Source organism: Eucyclogobius newberryi, unplaced genomic scaffold (genome assembly GCF_026437365.1).
Source record: "Eucyclogobius newberryi isolate DKJ021-1_F unplaced genomic scaffold, fEucNew1.0.hap1 SCAF_21, whole genome shotgun sequence".
NCBI lineage: Eukaryota > Metazoa > Chordata > Actinopteri > Gobiiformes > Gobiidae > Eucyclogobius > Eucyclogobius newberryi.
Window position 1 is genome coordinate 16,932,554 of NW_027315846.1, and position 23,190 is coordinate 16,955,743.

General features: G+C 40.8%; 1 protein-coding gene across 2 annotated transcripts in view; it reads left to right on the top strand.

The window, feature by feature from the left end:
- The window catches only part of runx3 (RUNX family transcription factor 3), a 33,758-nt gene extending 12,160 nt beyond the window's left edge, over positions 1-21,598 (top strand). The window contains exons 3-8 of one of the 2 annotated variants that reach the window (XM_072457146.1): positions 1,238-1,479; positions 1,952-2,108; positions 2,932-3,036; positions 10,651-10,794; positions 15,230-15,307; positions 19,023-21,598. In XM_072457146.1, the coding sequence (XP_072313247.1) occupies positions 1,238-1,479; positions 1,952-2,108; positions 2,932-3,036; positions 10,651-10,794; positions 15,230-15,307; positions 19,023-19,504 (1,208 nt within the window). In that variant the 3' untranslated portion in view covers positions 19,505-21,598. Of the gene's footprint in view, positions 1-705; positions 1,480-1,920; positions 2,109-2,931; positions 3,037-10,650; positions 10,795-15,229; positions 15,308-19,022 lie in introns of those variants that run through there. The other variant, XM_072457145.1, reaches the window with a different exon arrangement.
- Positions 21,599-23,190: the final 1,592 nt, after the last annotated feature.

Genomic DNA, 23,190 nt, shown 5'->3' on the forward strand with positions numbered 1-23,190 from the left:
GTACTGTGTTGTAGTGTCTGAATCAGTACGAACTGATTGAAAAGGCAAACACGCCAACTAGTGTCAGAAAGTAGCGCAGCGCCCGGAGCGGGAGCCGGACACTGCGCCGCTGATGGAGCTCCTTCTAGTCTAGTCTCTGGCGCGAGGGCACGGTTTGATGTGGAGGAGGGCCCTTGGCTTGTTTTCTCTAATTCAGTCATTATTTGCAATTAAAGTGATATGCATCTGCTCTTAAGTTAAAATTTGATGATAAGTTGCTCACATAAATAGAAAGTGAAGCCGCCAGTTTAATTAATTTGCAATAAACGGGCCACACCACAGCACCACAGAACCCTGCGCTGGACACATTTTAAACAGTAAAAGCACGGGTCACGCAGCTCATTATGATGGACTACGCTCAACAACATTTAAAGCCCAGTTTTGGTAATTTGAAATTGCAGCCTAATATTATATATCAGGCTACGGCGACTCGAGATAATGTATCCAAACACAATAGGCATTACATTTTGAATGCTATTTGTGGAAAATAAAGTTTCAAATAAGCAGGTCGATAGCCCAAGGGTTCAAGGAGGAGAGAGCGGGGATTGTGATTGGTCTAGGGGAAGCCCAACCCAGCAGAATCATTGGTGGAAATCACCTCCGCACTCCCAACCACCAAACACTAAAATGACTCGGGTAAAATAATAGCACGGCACTCTGCTCGTACAGCTCGCAGCCTTCCCTGCGTCCACGCGTAGGATAACTTCTACAAGCGCACTTCGGAGCCTCACGACAGCTCAAGCTGATCTGACGAGAACAACTTTTTTGACGCGCGGACACGCAACCTCATCTGGACATTTCATGCGCGATAGAAAGATAATACATAGCCTGTTATTTAAGTTGGTCAAAAAGCGAAAGAATAGGCAGCCTGGAGCTTCACATTTTTGCACATTGCTGGATTATTCTTAGTCCATTTCGCAAAAAAATACAGCCAGGGACTGTCGTATGCATCCGTTTCCTTTTGTTGAACTTGCAGCAACTTTGATGCGCTCCAGACAGTTTGTTTATGTCTGACTGTCCACGACCCAGTGCGCACGGACAACGCGTTTGCAGTTGAGGCTGTGAGAGTCGTTTTTACTGAGGACTCTTGAGTCTGCCGGTCCCTGGAGACGCGTCAAGCGCTTGAGATTGTCGAATTGGTGACAGAAGCCCAGTCAGGTGGCGCTGACCCCATCTGTTGTGATGCATATTCCCGTAGAGCCGCCCACCACCAGACGGTTCACGCCGCCCTCCACGTCCTTTCCCTGCAGTAAGATTGGAGACGGAAACGGGACCATGGCCACCCCGGGGACGCTCAGGTCTAGACCGGACACCAGGAACGTGGTGGACGTCCTCGCAGACCATGCCGGAGAACTGGTCCGAACTGACAGCCCCAACTTCCTCTGCTCCGTACTACCATCTCACTGGAGGTGCAACAAAACTCTGCCCGTTGCGTTCAAGGTAAGACGATTTTGTAAAACAATATTGCGTCATTGATCAACTAAAATTAACTAACAATGATTTTATTTCACTTATTATTGTTATTATTTATTTATTTTTAAAATACTACTGGTTCATTTTCAGCTAGATATGTGATTATTTGGAAAATAAAATAATTATAATATTCAAATATATATATATATATATATATATATATATATATATATAACATATATAATAAATGTAGGCCTAAGTGTGTAAAAGAAGGCCTATTTTGGAAACAATATTTCTATTAAAATAATAAAGTGCAGTATGGCCACGTATAAATTGTCTATAGACTAAATAAAAATAGAACAATGCAATAACATATGCCATATTCTAACGCACTGTGGATATTCAGAAAGCTTGGACGCCGGATGGGGTTTTACTCACACCATGTGCACATTTGCTTTAGTGACCCAGAATAACCGGGCCGCTATCTGTCCGCGCGCAGGTTGTGGCTCTCGGTGACGTGCCCGACGGGACGCTGGTCACCGTGATGGCTGGAAACGATGAAAACTACTCTGCTGAGCTGAGGAACGCTTCGGCCGTGATGAAGAACCAAGTGGCCCGCTTCAATGACCTGCGCTTTGTGGGGAGGAGCGGCCGAGGTGAGCGCACTCTCTAATAATAGTGGCCAATTAATAATTATCATAAGATGCATTTTGTATTTCGGTCTACTCCAGTGCAATTATTACTAGGCTTCAATTTGAATTTATGGGATTTACAACATTTGTTTTTACCTCATAAAATTACACATTGCGCCTTAAATGATTAGGCAATCTGATGATTTAAAGGCTGCGGTAAAAGTTTTACCGAGGTAGCATAAGAAAGGGCCACGTTAGACTCCTAAATGTGGAATGGTTTATGCGTGGAGTGAGTGCCCACAAACTGCATCTGACGTTCGCGGGCATCACGCGGAACATCTGGCCTGCGTCACGCTGAACACTTTAGATGTGACTGGTAATTTTCTTAATCCAAGGGAGAGAAATAATTATTCACTTGGAAAAGTCCGAAGGACAAGTCACCTCACAATTTATGCCCTAAGGCAATTTGTAAATTTGGCCTTTAAATGGTCCCTGCAATAAATGTAGGCCCAGGCTAAATATTATGGAGCTTTTACGAACTATCGTCTAAACCCTTATGTCATTCCAAAATGATTATCTCAAGCACATACCGACAATTTGCTAGGGCAACCTGATAAATGTGTGCGTGACAATGAAATAAAAATTAACAACTGCGTGATCCCTAAATTGCACTTGTCTCTTCTTCTCAAGCGATCAGGCGCTTCCGATCTTCCGTGTGGCTCACGCGCAGTCTTTTCAAATCCTAAATATGCTATAATTAAATGTATGTATTAACAATAGAGTAACAACAGGGGGAAAGTGTATTTTAATGAAATGCTGTCAAAAGACTGACACTTTCTCTGCGCAGGAAAGAGCTTTACCCTGACCATCACTGTGTTCACTGGACCACCACAAGTGGCCACGTACCATCGCGCCATTAAAGTCACCGTGGACGGACCTCGCGAGCCACGCAGTGAGTAGACAATATTCACAACTAAAATGTTTCACACATGGTTAAGTTAATTTTAAAAGTAAATAAAATATAGGCTATTGTATGATCACACTAGTGTAGCTGTGCAAACCATATAGCACTCCATGTATGGTTTGTTAATTGTGTCTTTGTGACTCCTTGTATTAATTCAGTGGGATGTTATCAGTGTGGTTTACAAGTGATTTGGTTTTTGGGGTTGCAATCAGAATCGGGGATTGGTTAAGTTGGGCAGTGGTTATGGTAAGCCTGGGCAGTGTCTTCACAGCTCACAGCGGGAGTGTGACTGTGAGCATAAGCCAGCCAGAGGAAACTGTAAAGCATAGGGCCGACCGCTAAGAGCTGCTGAGTGAGCTTCCAAGCAGCAGGTGTCTGGACCTCCTCACCCCTCAGCACCTGCAGTGCTTTCCGCTGGGCCTCAGAGACTACCTGGCTGACAACAAAAGTGGATCCCTGATTTAACACAGAATAAGGATGGTGCAACTGGGCAGTCAGTAAAAAAAAAATGATGCACATAGACAAGTTGCAGCTCTAGCTGTATATGCCTACATGTGGTTCGTGTTTGAAAAGTAGGTTGCTCAAATGAGTCAGTTGTTCAAAGTTGGTGTTGTATGTCCACAGTTTTGTGAGATCAGGGTGAGAACTACAAGCTTTAGGCTATGGATATCGTAACGATCTTGTTAGGAGATTCAAAATACAGGTTTAAGATGTCAACTGTTGGAAAGTTGTGGTGTAGACTCAGATGTTGTTGATGAATTTCAGGGCAGGGTAAGTTCAGCCTAGTCAAAACAGATGACCATGGAGAGTGGCTCTGGTGGCAGTGGCTGACAGGGGCACAGCTGAACCCCACACACGGCTATTTCAGATTTATGGAGTAACAGTACAAGTGCTCATCACAATACAGAGCATGTTTGTGTATTTATGTTTATTCTGCAGCGCTGCTTAGGTCTCTGCTTTAAAGGATGTCTCCTCTCTGTCTATCAATGTGTAACAGCTTCAGTTAGCAATCCTACTTTTACACTGGCGCTGCCTTACTATAAAATTACACTGTTTAATATAGGCCAGTGATAATTTAGAATTGCATTGCTGTGAAGTGATTCACCAATATAGTTATGGGTTATCAGAAAAAATATATAAAAATATCAAATAAACAAAAGCATGGACCATAGATGGACCAGAACACATTTTTAGGAACCCTAACCCATTTTATTATGCACTTTAGAAACATTTGTCACACCATTTTTTTCATTATAGTCAGATTAAAAGATAGACTGTGTCACTGTCCACTCGCGTGCATGTTATCAAACACTCACTTAATGTGTTGGCTGTTGTGTAAAGGGCTGCAGTCGCATGCTTGCTAGTCTTGCAGTGACGAGAACTAGCACTGAAGGGGAGGAGATTTATTAATATTTACTGATTCAGTCAGCAGAACCTGATGGACAGGACTTCAGCAGATCCCGCCTACAGCAATATACCAAAGCACACATAGCTTTGCAAAATACATCTTGAGTGCTAGGAAGAATCTCATATGAATATACACTGTTGCACATATATGATTTTGAGCGCATTCAAGTGAATGTAAACAGAGAGAATTCTGTTCCACTTATAGGATAAATGCTGAGTAGATTTGTCTTTCTTCAACAATTTCCTCATCCCACATGCCCTCCCTTTTATTGGTAATTTTTCCTCATCATACTTCATATAATTATCATCATTAACCAAAACATTACTCATACTCATTACATAGTACAAATAATCAATGATTCAATAATTGTTTCATAATCAATGCATTTGTTACAAAATAATTAAATAATAATAGCTATATATTTAGATAAACCTAAATCCTCTACACCCTACAGCTACCAAAACCAGACACATGTTGTAGTGTTTTGTTGCTTCTATGTAATTGTCTAGGGAGCGTAGGGAGTCTGTGAGGTGCATGTGGGAGATGGCGGGTTGATTCTATTTGCATTTGACACACAGACTGTACAGAGTATGCAAATAGACAAACAATGACATTTGCTGTTTTATTTTCCTTGTGATATTGCCGTCGCTCCAAACAAAAAGAGCATGATGTTTCTGCATGCAGATTTGCGTGTGCACATGCACCTGCCAGGTGCATCCATCTTTTTAAGTTGGCTCCATGAGCCACGCCCATGATCTACAAATCACATGAAAGGCTTACCCTCAGCGCAAATGGCTCTCTCAAAGGTAACTTTGATGTCTGAAAAAGGAGCTGGGTGTCTTTGAAAGAAAGTCCTACAGGTGTAGAAGTGCCAGGGGTGGGGAAAACCAGAGGCATGTCTGATGCTGGGTGCTTTCCTGTCTGCGTGTCTCAATATAAACAAGATACACAGTATTCCAGGCTTTTACAAATTAAACACTAGTGGCAAATCTAGAAATTTCAACTCATGACCATTTCATTTATGATTTAGTTACAAGATATAGCTTGCCTCAAAACCACCCAAAGACAGATTGTGCCTGATAATGGGTGATTTTTATAATTTTATAAGACTGTGGCGCTGCTTTTGCCTGGGGTTACTGCAGACACGTCATACTGGGCCCCAGCGAATAGATTAAAAGCAAATATTGGCCAAGTGATAAATGCCCAGGAATGCACCAGTAATGTGGAGTAGGTTTGGACTGTTTTCAGAAAATCGTGTGCCACAACAAAGCTTCACAGTAAGCTAAACACATGCAGAAACAACTAAAGCCATTTAAAAAAGGCAAAAAGAAAGAAGAAAAGTAAAAAGCTATATAATTACTGAAATGGTGTTGCAATGCTTTCCCCCTTTCTGTCCATCCTTTTGCTGGGCATTACTCTCTGAACTCACCAACTGTGGTTCCTGTTTACCTGCCTAAGGGGGGAGAAAAAGGCCCACTCTGTATGTACTCTCTCATATTTACAGGGACCCATACAGAATTCAACCATTACAACCTTTCAGCTGTAATTGAATGAAAGTTCTGCAATCTATTTAGAAATGTCCCCTGAGTCCTTTAGGACAATAAACACATTTCTGTGTTGAGGTGCAGGCTCTAGTGATGCGGGTGGCTGTTAGTAGAAAGAAGGCACCTGCTGGTTATTGGAAATTATGAACTGTACCCCCTGTTGTTTTTTAACATTTATTTATTCAGTTTTAAAAGGTCAGAAACAACTAGAAAATAATAGGTGCTAGAGATTGTTATAATCCTCAGAATAACCCCAAATAGGCTTTTTTCAAAATGTGCTGAGAACACCCTGTTAAGGTGACAACACGTTAGATCCGGTGAACAAACTAAAGCCTAGAACTCAGTGGAACATTCACAGATCTCTCACATTTCATAAAAGCCCCCTGAAATCACAATTGTCATGATGCAAAGGTGTGTTATGAAACAGACACATGCTTAGACATTAAGGTGCCTGAGTAAACACTAAGGTGTGAAGCATCGTTGTTTGACAGATTGTTTGTATGTGACAGGAGCCGTGTTTCCTTTCCCACAACCCTGTGAGGCACCCGCCTCCTCATCAGTATACACATCAACTAGAGACCAAAAAGACTGTACGGATGCATTGATCATATACGGCATAATGCAACAAAGACTGCAGTTTACACCTTTAATGTAAACTTTTTTTTTACACAAAACCAAAGAAAGCAGCACTGAGAAACTTGCGTACAGGGCCATGATCGTCTAAAACAGCACACACATTATCCACAATACTTCTCCATTTCAAAAGAGAAGACAGCTACACACACATAAAAGCAAATAAGAGAAGGACAAAGGCAGACGATTATTATCAATCTGCTGCGGGCCTCCTGTTAAAGAATATGGGTGTGCTTTGGGCCTTATTTGGCACCCTTTAAAAAAACGACATGCCTGAACCTGCCCTCAATAGAAGAAGTACCCTTGTGTGACTGCTGCTGTGTCAAATACACACGCTTCTGCTCCTCTTTATGTTCTTATCAGAGAAGGAAGGCTGCTCAAACAGTTGCATGTAGCAATTTCCGCTGTGACCGGGTTAGTTTTTTGTGACTTCTAGAGGGACTTTCACACTGACTAATGTCCCCAGAGAGACTAGTGCATCTGCCTGCAGAGGTGCAGCCCTTCAACAGACACAAGACACAACAGAACGTCACATTTGTATACCTCACTCAAAAACGTTAAATAAATGTTACCTCTCACTATAACATTTAGTCCCACAATTATAAAATGTACAGACATATTAAAGTTATAAAGAATATAATTCCAAGTGGTGCGACGTTAGGTTCCGGTAGTCATTTAGGCCCAGACATAGCAGCCGCAATCTTCAGCCATGGGTAAAAGCCACATCCTTGCGGGTCAGCCTCAAAAGAAAAACTCTGAATTGCTCCTGTTTTATATCCTGTCACACTGTGATTGATAAGGCATTGTGTGATACAACATACATTATATGTGTGTTAGTGCCCTTTAAATCTAAATGAAAACTGGAAGAAAAAGTCAGACACAGGGTTGGAGAGAGAGTTTGAAGTCTGCTAAAGAGCAGGAAGTGGAAGACAGGTGTAGATTTAGCTCAACAGATGTTGAAACGTCCGCCTTGTCGGTTGAGGGCAAAGGAAGTTTTCTTGTTGCAAGTCAGTCCTGCTGTAGAATATGTTCAACTGTCATCCGCATCATACGGTTTTAGAAAATTATGAATAACCTTTTGCTGTTTCTTTGAGGTCACTCATTTTTTCTCTGCAATTCTAAAACAAACAAGACTCTACAGTCCTTACATAGTTTTAAATGCAATACATGCACTTCAAATCAATTCAGGTCTGTTATCAGGGCCCTATCAAGTCCATTTATACATTGAATACAAATATTTACACTTCAAATATATTCTGTGCGGACTTGGGTTAGGGCCAAAGCACGTATTGCCCTTTGCCGTCCAGATAGAGTTTCAGTTTGCTCCTGAAAAAGCGCCCAGCCCTTTACTAAAAGAGCTTGTGTTTAATGTGTCTCCCTTCGGACATGAACATATGTTTCTCTCTTTCATAGACATTGAAGCAGGCAAACTGAAAGAAACTAAACTAAAAAAGCCAAAGCCAGGAAAGAGACTATGCTCATTCAGCTGTCAATGTTTAAGGCCTGGCTGTCACCTCACTGTACAAACAGAGACTCTGGCTGGAGCTGATATGGGCTTTGTGGAGGGGAGGCTGCTCTCGACCTTGGCAGCTTTACAATTTCACACTTTCACAATCACTTATAATTATACCAATCACTGTGAAAAGGAAACATTTTGTTGTGAAATGGTAGTATGCTGACAAATGTAATGTGACTATATATTTTTTCCATACTAGTGCCTCGGGAGTGCATTGTTAATACATTTTAAGCATTTTATTAATTTTTCGTACATTACCCTAATGCTTTGAAATGATGTGACCACGGCTCTAGGAGGGGGCTAGTAAATCAACAAACGTTAGCATCCATTTTGGCTCTGCACATTGAGCACTAGTGTTTAGGACTCATGTGCACACTGGCCCCATCTCCCAACTCTATCTTGTGGTTATGATATCATAGAGAAAACAGGGCATTCTCTCCTAAGTGCACCCTCACCCATTAAAAATTCATCTAACCACAGAAACCCCTCTGAAATGAGGGCTAGAGTTGAGTGCCAGCACCCTTCTTGCCCCCCATCCATACAGTACAAGGCAAATGCAGGTGGTCAGACCTGAAACACTGTGGCTGGTGTGGGGTCACATGGCCAAAAACACCATTAACACAAGGTTTAACAGCACAGGACAAACCAAATAGCTTCAAACTCTATTCTATCTAGTAAAATTGTTTATGTTATGCATCTACTTGCAGTTTGGTCATAGCAACAATGAGTATTCTAGAAGAAGCTGAAAGACAAAGAAGAGCAAGAGAGCATTTGGAGCCACTTCCAAATTAAATAGTGGTGTTAAAAGCGGCAATAGCTTGTGACTGTGAGCCTCATTCTTATGAAGACTCTGCTTTACCCAAAACCTCCATACATGTGCACCCTCCTGTTCTAGTTCTGTTCCCCTCAGGACAGAAAACCAGACTTAAGCTGGAGTTGGAATCAAAATCCGACTCAGGTGTATGTTTGTGGGAAGCTCAATTATCACTTTCATCCATGTTAATTGTTGACCACCAATGGCCACAGAAAAACTGTCCAATTCTATTTTTTTTTCGGAGTAGTGGGATGTATCATTTCCTTGACCTCAGATGTTTGAGGTGGTGTATATATCTTAAAAAAAAAACTTAAAATAAAAACTACACACTGATACATAGAGGGGCTATATTTGGATGGTTGCTTCCCCCGGCAGCCCCTGCTTTGGGGCACGCAGTAGACACACTGTGGGTAATCAAGCCCGTAGCAAAGGTGCACAGAGTCTATTTGAGGAACAGCTCAGGTCTTCATTCCATCTTGTTTAAAAAGAAGGGCAAAAACAGCTAAATTAATCATTGTGCCGCAAAGTGAAAAAACACAGAAAATCTATTTTCTGACAACTTTGGAGAGAATATTGATATCAGTTCAATCAGCCTTTACTCAGCCTAATTACTTACGAAGAGACACCTCTCCTTTTGCGTGAAGTAGGATATTTAAGTGTACACGACATCAACCTGCACGTTTTTGAAACTCACCACAAGTCCATGGGCGATTAGTAGCTGGATCTTTCTATACAGTTCATGAAGAGGATGTAAGGGAGGTAGTGGGCACAAACAAATGGACAGAGCGGTAAACGAGAGGAAACTTTACCCATGGGTCACCCTCGGAGTGAAGATATATTGCCCATGGGTCAGTAAGGAGAAAGGACGGGCAAAATCCATATTGGTCCGTCTGGCTTGCCCCCTTTATATAGTGATAAAATATTCAAATACAGCCATTACTTCACATTAGGCTACTCTACAGAGATGCCAAGGAGAAAACCACAGAATATATACATGCTGGATTGCACATAGTTTTGGTGCATTGATAGTTACATTAAAATCTCTTCTTCCCATTAGAGGCATAGCCCTCATCCGGACTCGCGTCTGGCATTTAGTTTGAGTGCATGCATGTGTATGTGTATGTGTACATGTGTAATAACTACAGATGTATGGGTTTATCCTCCTCCATGAATGGGATAATGAATAGGGATCACTAGTTACATGGAGATTGGCCCATGATGATACTGTCTTTGGTTGATTCTGCTGTTGCTACTATTATAGTATACTTTATAATAAATATAAAAACTGCATTTAGACATGGACATATTTTGTCATTCATTTTCAACTTATTCTATTGCTGTGACACTGCAACAGGTGCAGCTCGAATAACAGTTAGTGTCTGGGTAATGTTTTTCAAGGTCTCATAACATTCTAATAATATTTTGTGTTTGGAGGCTGAGACTGAAAGCCAACCTCATACTTATGTCATTTTGTGGGGGTGTGTTGGTGTCTTTGTGCGTGTTTAAAGTGTTATAGCCAAAATGTCTAGCGTAATCAAGATTACTAAAGGCATTTATGTTATTAATTTGTGTTGATACTAATTATTTTTATATATTTTTTAACCAGATTTTGGCAATAAAATACACAAATTGAGCATCACTTGTGGTGTTGACTTATTTACATACAATTCATTTCCCGTCTCTACAGGACACCGAGTGAAAATGGAGGACCCTCAGAAAATGCAATTCTCTGACAGACTGTCTGAGATTGAGCGTTACCAGCGGAGTATGAGGATAGGCTCAGTGAACAATAACCGTTCCATCCATCAAAGCCACCTTGGCACTCCACAAGGTGAGTCTCATCCCCACCAATCATCACTACCAATGGGCTAATTTCACCCACAACAACAGTAAATGCAGGGAGTGTAGTTTATGAAATGACTGTTAAGAATTTGTTTGGAGGCCTTAAATGTGCAAATCGGCTGCACGGCCAGGTGCACATACGCACTGCCAATCCAAGTTGGTCTATGTTCCAAAGCTGTCCTAAACGGTGCACTACTACAGCACCGGGAATGTAGCAGCCACCTGTTACCTTGGCAGTCATGTCACTGTCAGAGCGATCAAATGTGCGGGGGTGAGACTCAGGGCTGTGTGTATGGGAGCTGTGGACAGCTGTGTGGGTGAGGGCTGGAGTGAGCGTTCTCTCTCTGTCATATGTCAGAGCCTCTTTAACAGGATGCCATGTCTGGAAGCATGCAGACTAAACACACAGCGCCCTCCTTTCTCGCCCACTCTCTGGTTCTCATGCGAGCTAATGAATCTCATCACCTTTGTATCAGTATGTCGCTGTACACAGAAGGACTTGTTTAGGACTCTGGCTGAAAGTGGGTGGCACTCTATAGCTGCTATATGCCAGTGCTTGGCCTTGTGTTTGAGCTGAGTCATTATTTTAGCCCTATCTAACAGCTGACTGCACAGAACACCGGGGTTTAATCCCGTCCCTCTATGTCCTTTTTGATTGTTGATTGTTGATTGTTTTTTGTCGTTCCTTTGGACAGTCAGAATTAGACGTTAAAGACACCACTGGCAAAAGGGTACCGACTTAAAACAAGAGTGAAAAGCATGACCATAAAATAAATTCAGCAACAAAAAAAAAATGTTTTATGGAAGAAATGGTTTGTGTGTCTTGGCATTTGTTGTCAGAGGGAACACAAAGAGCAGAGGCAGCTATTTGGTCCAGACTCCAGACAGAGATGAAGCGCAGCATTTTTGCTCTCCGTACATAGGATTAGGACAGGAATTAGCATGTCATAGACTTAACAAGCTTCAAAGTCTGTCTGCAAGAGCAACACATACACAAGCACATTCACACATCCAGAGTATACTGAGTTAACAGACACAACTCATTTGGAGCCTTGAGCTTCATGTTACAATAGCTAGTAAGAGGGGGTTTGTGTTGTAAGAAGTGTATGAATGAGAATGAGTTAGGGTTATAAAAACACAAACTTTGGCCATTGGTATTATCATTATGACATCATATTGCAGGGAAACAGCAGTAAAATAATTAAATAACACAGTCAAATATATCTCATGTGTCTGAGATTGGACTGAAAGATGGTTAGGAATGACACATAACATTACAGCATTAGAAAGCAAGCTCAAACTAAAATAGACTTGTTGTAATAAATCTCATGCAGAGACACAGAAGGTGTTTACATATCAACAGCACACATAAGTCTGCTTCTGGCAGCTCTTCTAGACTCAGATGTATTTAGAAGACACTCTTAATCCTGGCCCAGGTGGCCCCCATTTGTTTGAGGATTGCTAAGCAATAGCTGATCCATCAGAACATATAACTAAATAGATTCATGTATTGCAATTACAACATACAATATCCTTAGCATGCTCTTGGGTTTGAATAGTATTACAACTAAATAAGAAAATGATGTGACATCCCAAGACCTTACTTCATTTTGTGGTCTTAGGAAAAATATGAAATACTGTCTCGTTTTTGTCAACAGAGTGCATCTCCAGACAGCCTTGCAACACTGGCCTGGTTATAAATGTAGACACACACACAGAGACTGCAGCAGACTGGTTTGTGCTAGTGTTGCAAGATCTCTGCTTGTGCCCCAGACAGACAGGGTAATTAAAAGCTCATTAAAGTGCATGCAGTGACAGGATCCCTGCACTCTGGCAGACGTTGTATTCAGTCCTTGTTATTGTTCCTCTGTGGCCACAGGTAAGCCTGCTAGACATGTGAAATGATTCTGGGAGAGGGTGGAGGGAGAGTGTACACAAGACTGTGTGATTGTATTGCAGCCGAGCAAATCTGACACTCACACAATCAAGTACTAAACTGTTATTCTGGTTTCTGAAATCACTTTTATGCTACTGTGGGTGGTATCTGTGTGTACTTGCCAATGGGACATTATTGTACATACATGTGCATTGATTGGGTGCCTTATTGTATTGCTAGGATTTGATAAAATATACCGTAATTTGATTGTTTTTTATTACTTTCCCTGTTATGAAGTGAAATTTGATCTATTCAATGAAATGTTTATGATTGCTTGTCACCCTGATACAATCATACAATTTTGTTTTGGTCAAATAGTACATGATTCAGAAGGTTTCATTTTGGTACATACTGAAAAAAGCTACTTGATGAAGGACCGGCCCTGAAAAAGTTGAGCCCCTCCTGCCTCATCCACAGTGACCACACTGTTTACTCCATATAAACAAGCTGACGGCCCCCCAGGTTTGAGGTGGCACACCTCTACTACTGCTGCCGAGAGGCTCACACAAATTCACACATCTAGAATGACACGATCAGCCAATTAGGTGCATAAGCAACTCAGGAAATGAACACTGTCAGGTAGTGGCACTGTGTGCTTTGGATGTAGCGGGTCATGCTAGTTTGCTTCCATGCAACCCTCTGCCAAACTCAAGAAAGAGGCTGACACTCTGATGCCAATAGAGGCTCACATGCTGTCATACTTCTGTACTTCAGTATTTACATTATATCTAATTTACTACCATTCATTTTATTTGTTATGGTGGGTAAAATAGCTTGAGCTTAAAAGTGTGTGATCAAGAGATGACATTTTCAAAGTGAAAACGTTTGTTTGGTTAACCTGCCTTAACTTTGTGTAAGTTCTAATTTCACATCAGACTCAGACAAGTTTTACATTTCAGCAATTACAGAAACGGCATGTTCCCCATGAACACTCTCTTTTGAGTCTGGGGAAAGGGTGGGAGGAGAACCTTTCCAAGAGATCATACAATATACCATATGTTTGTTTTTGCTCCCATTATAAGTGAGGGCTCAAAAGACATATCAAATGTCCCACATAGCAGAGCCAAGGCCATGTACCTCCTTCTTTAACACGCTCTCCTTCTCCCCATTTCCTCGCTGCTGTCTTTCTGTTGCTCTACCTCTCTCTCTCACATTCTCTCCTCATTGCGACGCCTAGGGCCTAAGAGAAACAGGAAGCCAGTACAAGGCCCAGCATTCACCATGTCTCAATGACACGCTTCATTACAGCAGGCGCATTACACGTCTCAGAGGCGCTGCCGGATCCAAAGTCACGAGGACGGATGCCATTTTGGCTCAAACATCTTTCATCTAAATACATTTCAAAGCAGGACATTTGTTTAATTGTGTCAGAAACCTCATCATAAACAGCTGCCTGTTAGTGACACTGTGCCTCTGCCATTTACATTCCACCATCCCACTTTCCTTTGCTCCGCCCTTGAGGTTCGCCATCTTATTAACTCAAGAAATCTATTCCTGGTATTGATATTGTCTGCTAGCCAATCAAAATATTTGAAGCAAGTGTTTATTTTCTTGAGCAAATCACACCAGCTGCTTACAAGGATCTTTAAAGTAAGGTCAACTATGTATGTGTAAAAAATTGCCATTGTGAACCTTATTTGAGGAGTGACGGAGCAATACATAATAAAAATTTAAGACAGGCTGACCCAACTACAAAGCAACATGTATACAGCACCCCATGGTTGTATCTTTCTTAAACAGCTTAACAAGCAAAATATGCAATAAAGTCCCTCTTAAAAGTGTCAGACTAGGAACAAGCAGCTTGTGTCAGAGGCAGACATGCTGTGGTGTTGTGGCCACTCAGTGTGAAGCGGGTCCCACGCGTTGGGCCAGTAGTGTCTTTGACCCTGTTTGGCTTCTTGACACCTTGGACAGCCAAGCTTCACAGGTGCCTGCTTACCCTATAAGTCTCGTACCAAAGATCCAAAATATCTGCTATGTGGCCACCGAGCATGTTTTTCCAAGGCTGGTCTCATTCAAGTGCGAAAAACTCTTCTCATCTCTCTTCAGCTCAGTCAGCAAATCTTAGCCAATAACAGAAAGAAATGTTCCCAATCCACCAGATGTCCACGCCATTTTGATATATATATATATATATATATATATATATATATATATCATATATGATAAAATGTGATCCAAAACTCATGACATATTATGTTATGAGTTTTGGATCACATTTTTCATTTGTATGGCACATATTGGTGGCAAAAAGCACACATTTACCATAAATATTAAAAAAGATTCAGATGGTCTTCTCTGTATCTACCTGCGTTGCATCAATGAAATTTCCCCACGTGGGACAATAAAGGAATATCTTATCTTATCTTATCTTTAACTATAATAATTAAATTAAAGTGCCCACAAATAATGCTTGACAAAACAGAGAAACATTTTATATATAATATATTATCTAACATTGCTGAATGTATTTTGTTCTGTTTTACAGCCGCGCTCTGGCAAGAGCAAATGGACACTCCAACACTGAAGACGTGTAAGGTAGAAGAGGATCTGAGACCATGGCCAGGTAAGATACCGTGTATTTCATTGTCATGTACTTTTACAGTATTGTAAATATAGCTTTAAAGACAATAGATGAAATAATCTAGTTGTTAAGGTTAAAGCTAAGGTTTAAATATTTAGTTTTAAATATATCTGTGCTGTTTTGAGTAGTTTTGACATTGACATTGTCTTTGGTTCCCAAAGTGGGGGGGTCCGAAGCCTGAGCTGCGGGTTGAAAGATGATTTCAAGATGTACTTTTAAAGTTATGACACAATTAATTAAAACAAATATTAATATCTAATATCTACAAGACCATAAGTTACTTACTGCTCCATAATTTTTTCATTTTGCAAAACCCACATTTTAAGTGTCTACAAATAAACTAAATAAATCAATGTCAAAGTAATGAAGAAAGAATTGTGCAAAGAAGCTGTAAAGTCTTATCACAGGGTTTGTCAGTTGCTAGAACAATTTTGGAGTGTGTTCTCATTTGGCCCATAGCACTTCACTACATCCAAAACATTCTTGGGCGGCCACCACCTTTCCTTCTTCCTTCTCTTCAAGTACTATTCACTACCACATTCTCTACATTGATTTGAGATTGCCACACAAAATACCACTATCAACAGCAGCTTGAGACATGAAACTAATTGAATGAGCATTTCTATAATCATACAGAGCCATCTTTCTTTTTCTATCATTATTTACAAAATCAACATTGAAATCGCCAACAGTAAAATCATTTTGATCTTGAACACAATCTTAAAAACAAATTGGCTAAAATTGATCAAATGTTTAAATGTACAGCACCATGACACGTCATTAGTACAGTGAAGTTAATGATTGATTGCATTTTTTTTCCCCATTCAACATGCAGTACATTTAACATTTTGCATTTTAGCTCATATTGCATGTCACAATGAGGGCATGCAAAATTGTTCAGCAGGCTCATGATAAACTACCAACATGGATTAGGCCTTGAAGCAGTTGGCCACAGTGCCACAGGAGAGGTGATTATCATTTGCATGTGACATGATGCTCGGGCCTGAAGCCCTCGCTCCTAAATAAACACCTGCGCATCATTTGTGTTCATTTGCTCTCCCAGTGTCTGCTGCGTGCTGCAGTGCCTTTTCACCTCATCCCTATCTGCTCGTGCCCACGCTTAAATGCCACACAAAGCATCTGTTATCAATTGACTTTTTACGTGCAGTATACGAATCTAGATTGTCCTGTAGGGTTTTTCTCCCTTTCCATTCCTTACACTTATTTGCCTGGGACACCATTCTCTGGGCGCTGTCCGTCACAGTTTGCATCAACTCTAAGTAAACATTTCACAGGTGAGAGGCAGGATTTGCATTTTGCCATTGCGCTTTACCACAAGCCAACAAGCACAATACACATACATAACCTGCACTCTAGTACACACACAGACATGACCGCCTCAAATTCAGCCTTATGTTAACAACCAAAATCAGTTTCTCCCATAAACAAATCAGGCAAACCTCCAGTCATACATGGGTTACACGCTTGACTGTGGAGTAGTGGACTTGTTGACTCCACCCTTTGTGTTACAGACTGGATAAGTGCAAAGAGATACAAAGTGTTCTCATTATACTTAAAAGTTGATCCTCAACATAACTTCTCACACACTAACACTAGTTACATCACACATTATATGTACCAACTCTCTGGATCAAGTCAATCTGTTATTTTGACTATTTATTCGTCACATTTCGAATGAGGCTAATACAAATCATGAGTGGTTAGAGCCATAGTGGTTTTAGGTCTTCAATAAACTCAATTGGGAAGACCCTCTGTGCCAAAAGCACAGTGCATGATTGTTACCACAGTGTCAATGGTGAGGCTTGTGAAAGGGTGGGGTTGTACTGAAGTATGTTAAGATTAGGAGTGAGAAAATGCAGCAGCATAACTTAGCTTTTTAACATTTCTGGGTTGTTTAGCCCTATCCTCCAGAGGGAGCTACTGCACTGTTGACAGTTTTAGGTGGCAGTTGGCTCTGAGCCAAGACTTTGATATAGCACAAGCCCATTAAAGTGTTGTGATAAGTGTCTAGTTCAGTTTCCTCTGACAGAGAACAGAAGTTTAGCCAACACGCTTCCAACAACTCCAACAGGATCATGATCATGGTGGGCTCATGAATTACCTGTCCTTCTCAACTTCACCAAAGACCTTAGGACAGACAGACAAATGAAGGGCAATCAGAGAAAGACATTTGGGGAGATAGGTAGAAAATACAGATCTGACTCAGCTGTTCTGAAATCAAACAGGGGCTGAAGAGTTTAATTTTCTTTAGATGAAATCAGATATGAAGCCTCGAGCCTGGTGACTCTGGAAAAAGAAATAGCCCCCCACTACCACATAACGCCCACATTGCTCTCCAAAGAAGAGGGAATTCTGCTGCAGCAGTCAGTTCTCAAGAGGAAAAAGCAGCAGGGTCATGGAAATTGCAAAAGAACAGACTTTGGTAGCTGAAAATGGACCCAGTCCTCCAGACATAGGGAAAAGACATTTCAACAAGACTGTGGCACGCAAGTTTGGCATGCTCCCCCCTCAGGCTTATTGCGTGCAAGTGCTTGCTATTTTACAAATACAAGCTCCCTTTCTCTAGCATTCAAATCCACATTTTACACTAATAGTCATGTGAGCATAATAGACTTGAGGAAGCCACATGCAGACAAAAATCATGAAAGTTGTCAGTCCTGATAAAGGTGTGCGCACAGTGGGAACAGGTATGACAAGCACTTCCTTTGCGGTTAGTAGAGTGTGTCCACAGGTTGGAGTATTTTAAGATGACAGGTGATACTCAGACACGCTTTCTTTGTTAATGTTGTATCAGAGTCAGACAACAATTAAATAACCTGACTATCAAGATTCTTCACACCTGTTGATTTAATGTCTCTGACCAAATAATATAGTGCAAGGGAAATTAAAAAAACTGAGAAAAAAGACTAAGATCCAGATTATTGACAGTGGCAGACTATCAGTAACAAAACATTTGTCATATACTAAATGGTGCTCTGTGCTGCCCAGTGGTCGAGTGGTTAGTGGTATATGTAGCCAGCCGCAGTGTCCTGTCCAATAAAGCCTACAGACCAAAAGTCCTTCAAAAAAAACAAAAATAACTAAATGGTGCTCTCCCGTCACAATTCCCACAAGACCCAAGATTGAATCTACGAGAACAAAACAAGACGAGATTTCCACATCATTTATAATACATAAATGGTGCTGTTCAGTTCACACAATTTTGGCTGAACAATAGTTGATTTATATTATTTCATATTTTGCTGTTAATGTGGCACTGCTTTCTAACCCGCTATCAGCCATTGTTGTAAACGTATGTTTCGTAGTGAGCAACAAGATGCTGGTGTTTAGTGCCTGGCTTGAAATCAATTGTTATCGAATCATCAGTTCAATTTTCTAATTATTATTTTATTGGGGTTCTTAGTATTAATATGGACAATAGCAGGAGGGAAAGGGCATGGAGTGAGTAAGATTTAAATTTATCCCTGACAGGTTTCCACAGCAGCATTGAAGGATGGATCAAATGCAGAGGAGACATTTCTCAGGGAGAATAATGTGTAGCGTAACCTTAGTTGGGATTCAATGGATAAATATTTGAATTGTTTTTCAGACCTTTGGTCAGCGACATCCCCTTTAGTCAAGTAGTGATGCTTGTTTGGTTCATATTTACTAAGTCAAAGCCATTTTGTGTCCACAGGTACTACAGACCTGTTTCAACAGAGGACCACCTTCCCATCATTGTCACCACTGACTGACCCTCGCTTCTCAGATCCACGCATGCACTACCCAGGGGCTTTTCCCTACTCCACTAACACGTCTAGCACGGGCATCGGTGGCCTCGGCATGCCAGCCTCTTCTCGATACCACACCTACCTACCACCACCATACTCAAATAATCAGACCCAAAACTTCCAGTCTAACTCGTACCTGTATTATGGTACTGGTTCTGGCTCCTACCAGTTCTCCATGGTGGCACCTGGAAACACTGGGGGCGAACGGTCTCCCACTCGACTACTGTCCTGCTCGGGGGCCACGGGCGCTGGAGGGGCCAACAGCCTGATGAACACGGGGCTGACCAGTCAGAGTGAAGGTGTAGAGGCAGACGGCAGCCACAGCAACTCTCCCACAGCCATGAGCGCCTCAGGGCGCCTGGACGAGTCCGTCTGGAGGCCTTATTGACTGAAAACTTCACAGTTAAATGTCCAAGAGGGTGCTGAGCAAAACTGAACACTGAAGGACTCATGTAATGCTGCATGGCTGCCTTTTATTTTACCAGCATTTACTTTTCATCTGTATTTTATTTTTTAAGCAATGCCTTTTTGGTACTTCCACATAAACTCTTGGTACTAAGCAAACATTATCAAAACTATAAAAGACCATATTGTTTAAGTGAAGTAAGGGACAGCCTTGGAAAGCCATACAAACAGAAGAACAAACGTTGGAGGCAACAATAGAAATGATCTAAAACATCAAAAGACTTACCTGGCAAACAGGGGAAGAGATGCATGACTGATGTTTGACTCCAACGATGTTCCCCAGCTTGGCTGTACTGCTGTAGCAAAAGGTCCCTTCACGTTTCGATTTCTGTTTGAAACTAAATGCAACGTGTGTCGGTTTTGTCAGGATTTTTTTGCTCATAGTCCATTGTGACAATTAATTTATTATTATTCAGTAAATTAAACATCTGTGTTCATCAAACAATACAGAAGAAACTGCTGCATCACTGACATCTTGAAAGCCATTTATAAAATTTGGTTTACTTGGTAAAATGTTTTTTTCCTAATCTATTCAGTTTCTTTCTTTCTTTCTTTTTTGGCATTTTTTAAAAGAATGTACAAATTAATGTGTGTTTTTAGGTTATGTTTACCTATTTTGTATTAACTTTAACATTTTAAAGATGCTTTACCTTTCTTCCATATTTATTTGAGCCAGACCTTGGGGAAATGCTCACATATGTATAACCAACACATTTAGGCATTTCTGTTCACAATATTAAGTTTCAACCACACGTTCTTTAATACAAATTTGGAACTATGTAATATATTTTCACTAAATTATGAAAAACCAAAACAATGAATATCTCATTGCAGCTTTGATGCACTATTACCTACTCTCTTTGAATAGGCTGTATTACATTATGTCGTCTGAGCTTTCAAAAACGTTTATAGATGTGCTGTTCATGCCATATGCTCATTGTTTGCACTATTTTATTTGTATGTATATTTGAGTACTGCTATCATCATGAAGCCAAATACAAGCATTCCTGCCCTTTAATCAGAACAAACACGAGAAACATACATCATTAGTTCATGTGGACATTTCCCTTGTCTTACGGTTGTTTGCCTTTAGTTAGAAGACAGCTATCCCTGCAGAAGACATGTAGATGAAGGGGCAGACAGAGAAGGTGGGATTACTGCGGTGTCTTCTTACAAACACCAAGGGCAGTTATGCTAAAGAAAACTCTTGCCAAGTCCCTTTGTTCTACATAATCAGCAGTTAGTTCTTTGAAGCTTTTATGGTCCTAATTCTGTCTTCTCAAGTCTAATTTACTAGCCGCCAGTGCCACGGGCTTATTGCTCTGCCAGAAGTGAACTCTCCTACACATAGATGTTGTCCTGTATTGTATGGGCTGGCTTCTAGTACCAGGTCTTTTTCACATTAGTTGGATGATGGATGTTCTTCACTCCATGTAAGCGCCTGGGTATGATTTATAGCACCACAAATTTGTAATAAAGCCAACAGATTTATTTTCTACTATTTATAATTATGCTGCAATGCTTTTGAATGCAAATTGAAGGAGACAGCCTGCGTTTTTCTTCTGGCTATTGTAAAAGTTTCATTCCTGTTTCTTTCTTACTGCAAACTATGCTTTATTTATTATGGGCAAAACTCATGCAGCTAGTGAAACCATACTAATATTGTGTGGTTATTCCAAAGAAACCAAAGAGCTTTACAACTGCCTGTTTAACTGAGTATATAGAAAAACGGTGATACACAGCTGATGTTTCAATTCAAGAAGCCAAATGTACAAACATGTTGAATGGCGTATATAAAGTTTAAAAATATGAAAAAGAAAATGGACTTTTTTTTAAACAAAACAAATATTTCATCTCAATCTAATTGTCTTCATACTCAAAGCATGTGCAACAGAAAAGGTTGTTAATTTATGATTTTTATGTATGTATGCCTTGCCATTAAAGCCTCCTGAGTGCTTAAGTCATGTTTGCAGACTATGTAATTTTCAATCATTTTAATAAAGAAAAATCATGCAAATGTTTTGTCTGTTTCACATAAAATAAATAATTTATCCACATGATTAAATTAAGCTTTTAACTATAAATGTTTAACTTACGGCAGATGGAAAAACGTGGGAAGCAATTTTGTAACTTAAACTAAAAGCTTAAATGAAATGGAACTCTAATCCAATATCTATGAAGGTTTTTTGGCCTGAAGGCTTGATTAGACGGGACAGTTCAGCGTGAAATGGGGATGAGAGAAGGAAGAACATGCAGCAAATCCACTCTAATCCAATCTTTGTTCTAAGTTTGATACTCTGTCACTTTAATCATCTGAACTCGACACCAAGTATAAGAACTGTAATGATTCTTTTGGGTTATTATCTATGAGCGAACCACCACAGACCTGGCAGCTCCCACACTCAAGCGAGTTGTCACTTGTTACATATAATTCAGGCGAAGTTTGGAATGTCACTGACATTTTTACCAGCTCTGTGGTTGATAATTTATGTAACTTTGATGGCATCTCTTTGGCTCATTTGAAGTCCAACCATTTAGATTATGAAGATTAAACGCTTCAGATGCAACTGGGGTGGTCTGATATTTGTAAGAAAACTGTACTCGAGCATGTTTTCCTATCTCTATTAGTTGTATTTTTGTATTTACTTAAAATACCTGGCCAATGATCTATGTTCCTCTTCCTGAGTTCCTTCAGCTCTGAACAGTGCCCGCAGTGTGCCTGTCTGTCCGTGTCAGGCCTTCTATGGGGGGAGTGCTGGTGGGACAACAAAGTCTTAGGACACACACTAGCAGCTTTGATACACAGTGTATTCAATTAACTCGGCACTCGAAGCATTTTCACGACTGCACAAAAGCCCTCCTCTCACGCACACTCGCCCACAGCCGTCTGTTGTTAAATCTCGTCCTGGACACTCACCGTAGTGAACGCTAACCTCCCGAACTGATGGTATAAGCTCCTCTGCTTCGCATTGGGCCTTGTTGATCACACCGTGCCCAGGAAGCACAAAGGGAAAGATGATAAGCTTTCAATTAGACTGGGCTCAGGGGAATGTTCCAGCTGTCTTCACACACTCTGTGAGGTTCAACGCGCTCATCCACATGTGCGGCACAGAGGCTCCCATCTGGCTCCATCCTTGTCATGGCTGTACCCGAGCTGGGCCGCTTTTTCATCTTTCTTTTGTTCCCATTCCGCTGTCATTCAGAATATCGGATGTCTACAGGAAGCGGAAACAGCGTGCAGCGATTTTGTATGTGTTGTAATAAGCATGACAAAGCCTAGACTTGCAAAAAGAAACAAATTTAAATAAGCAGATGTGTTTGAACAGCAAAGTCACCTCCAGTTCAGTCCTTGTTTATATTTCATTGTGGAGAACTATGACCTGTGTCACCTGAGGTTAAAAAAAAACATGTGGAAGAATAGCTGGATTTCACTGACCAATAACATGTGTTTAGTGTCCATGCAATCCAGGTCCTGTACTGATGGTCCAGTGACTTCCCCAGCTGTAGACACCAACTCAAGGACTCCCAGGGACAGCACTCATTAAAGATTTCTCATTTCTCATGGTTATAAAATCATTGGCACCTGCAAACAAAATGATTTGGGACTCT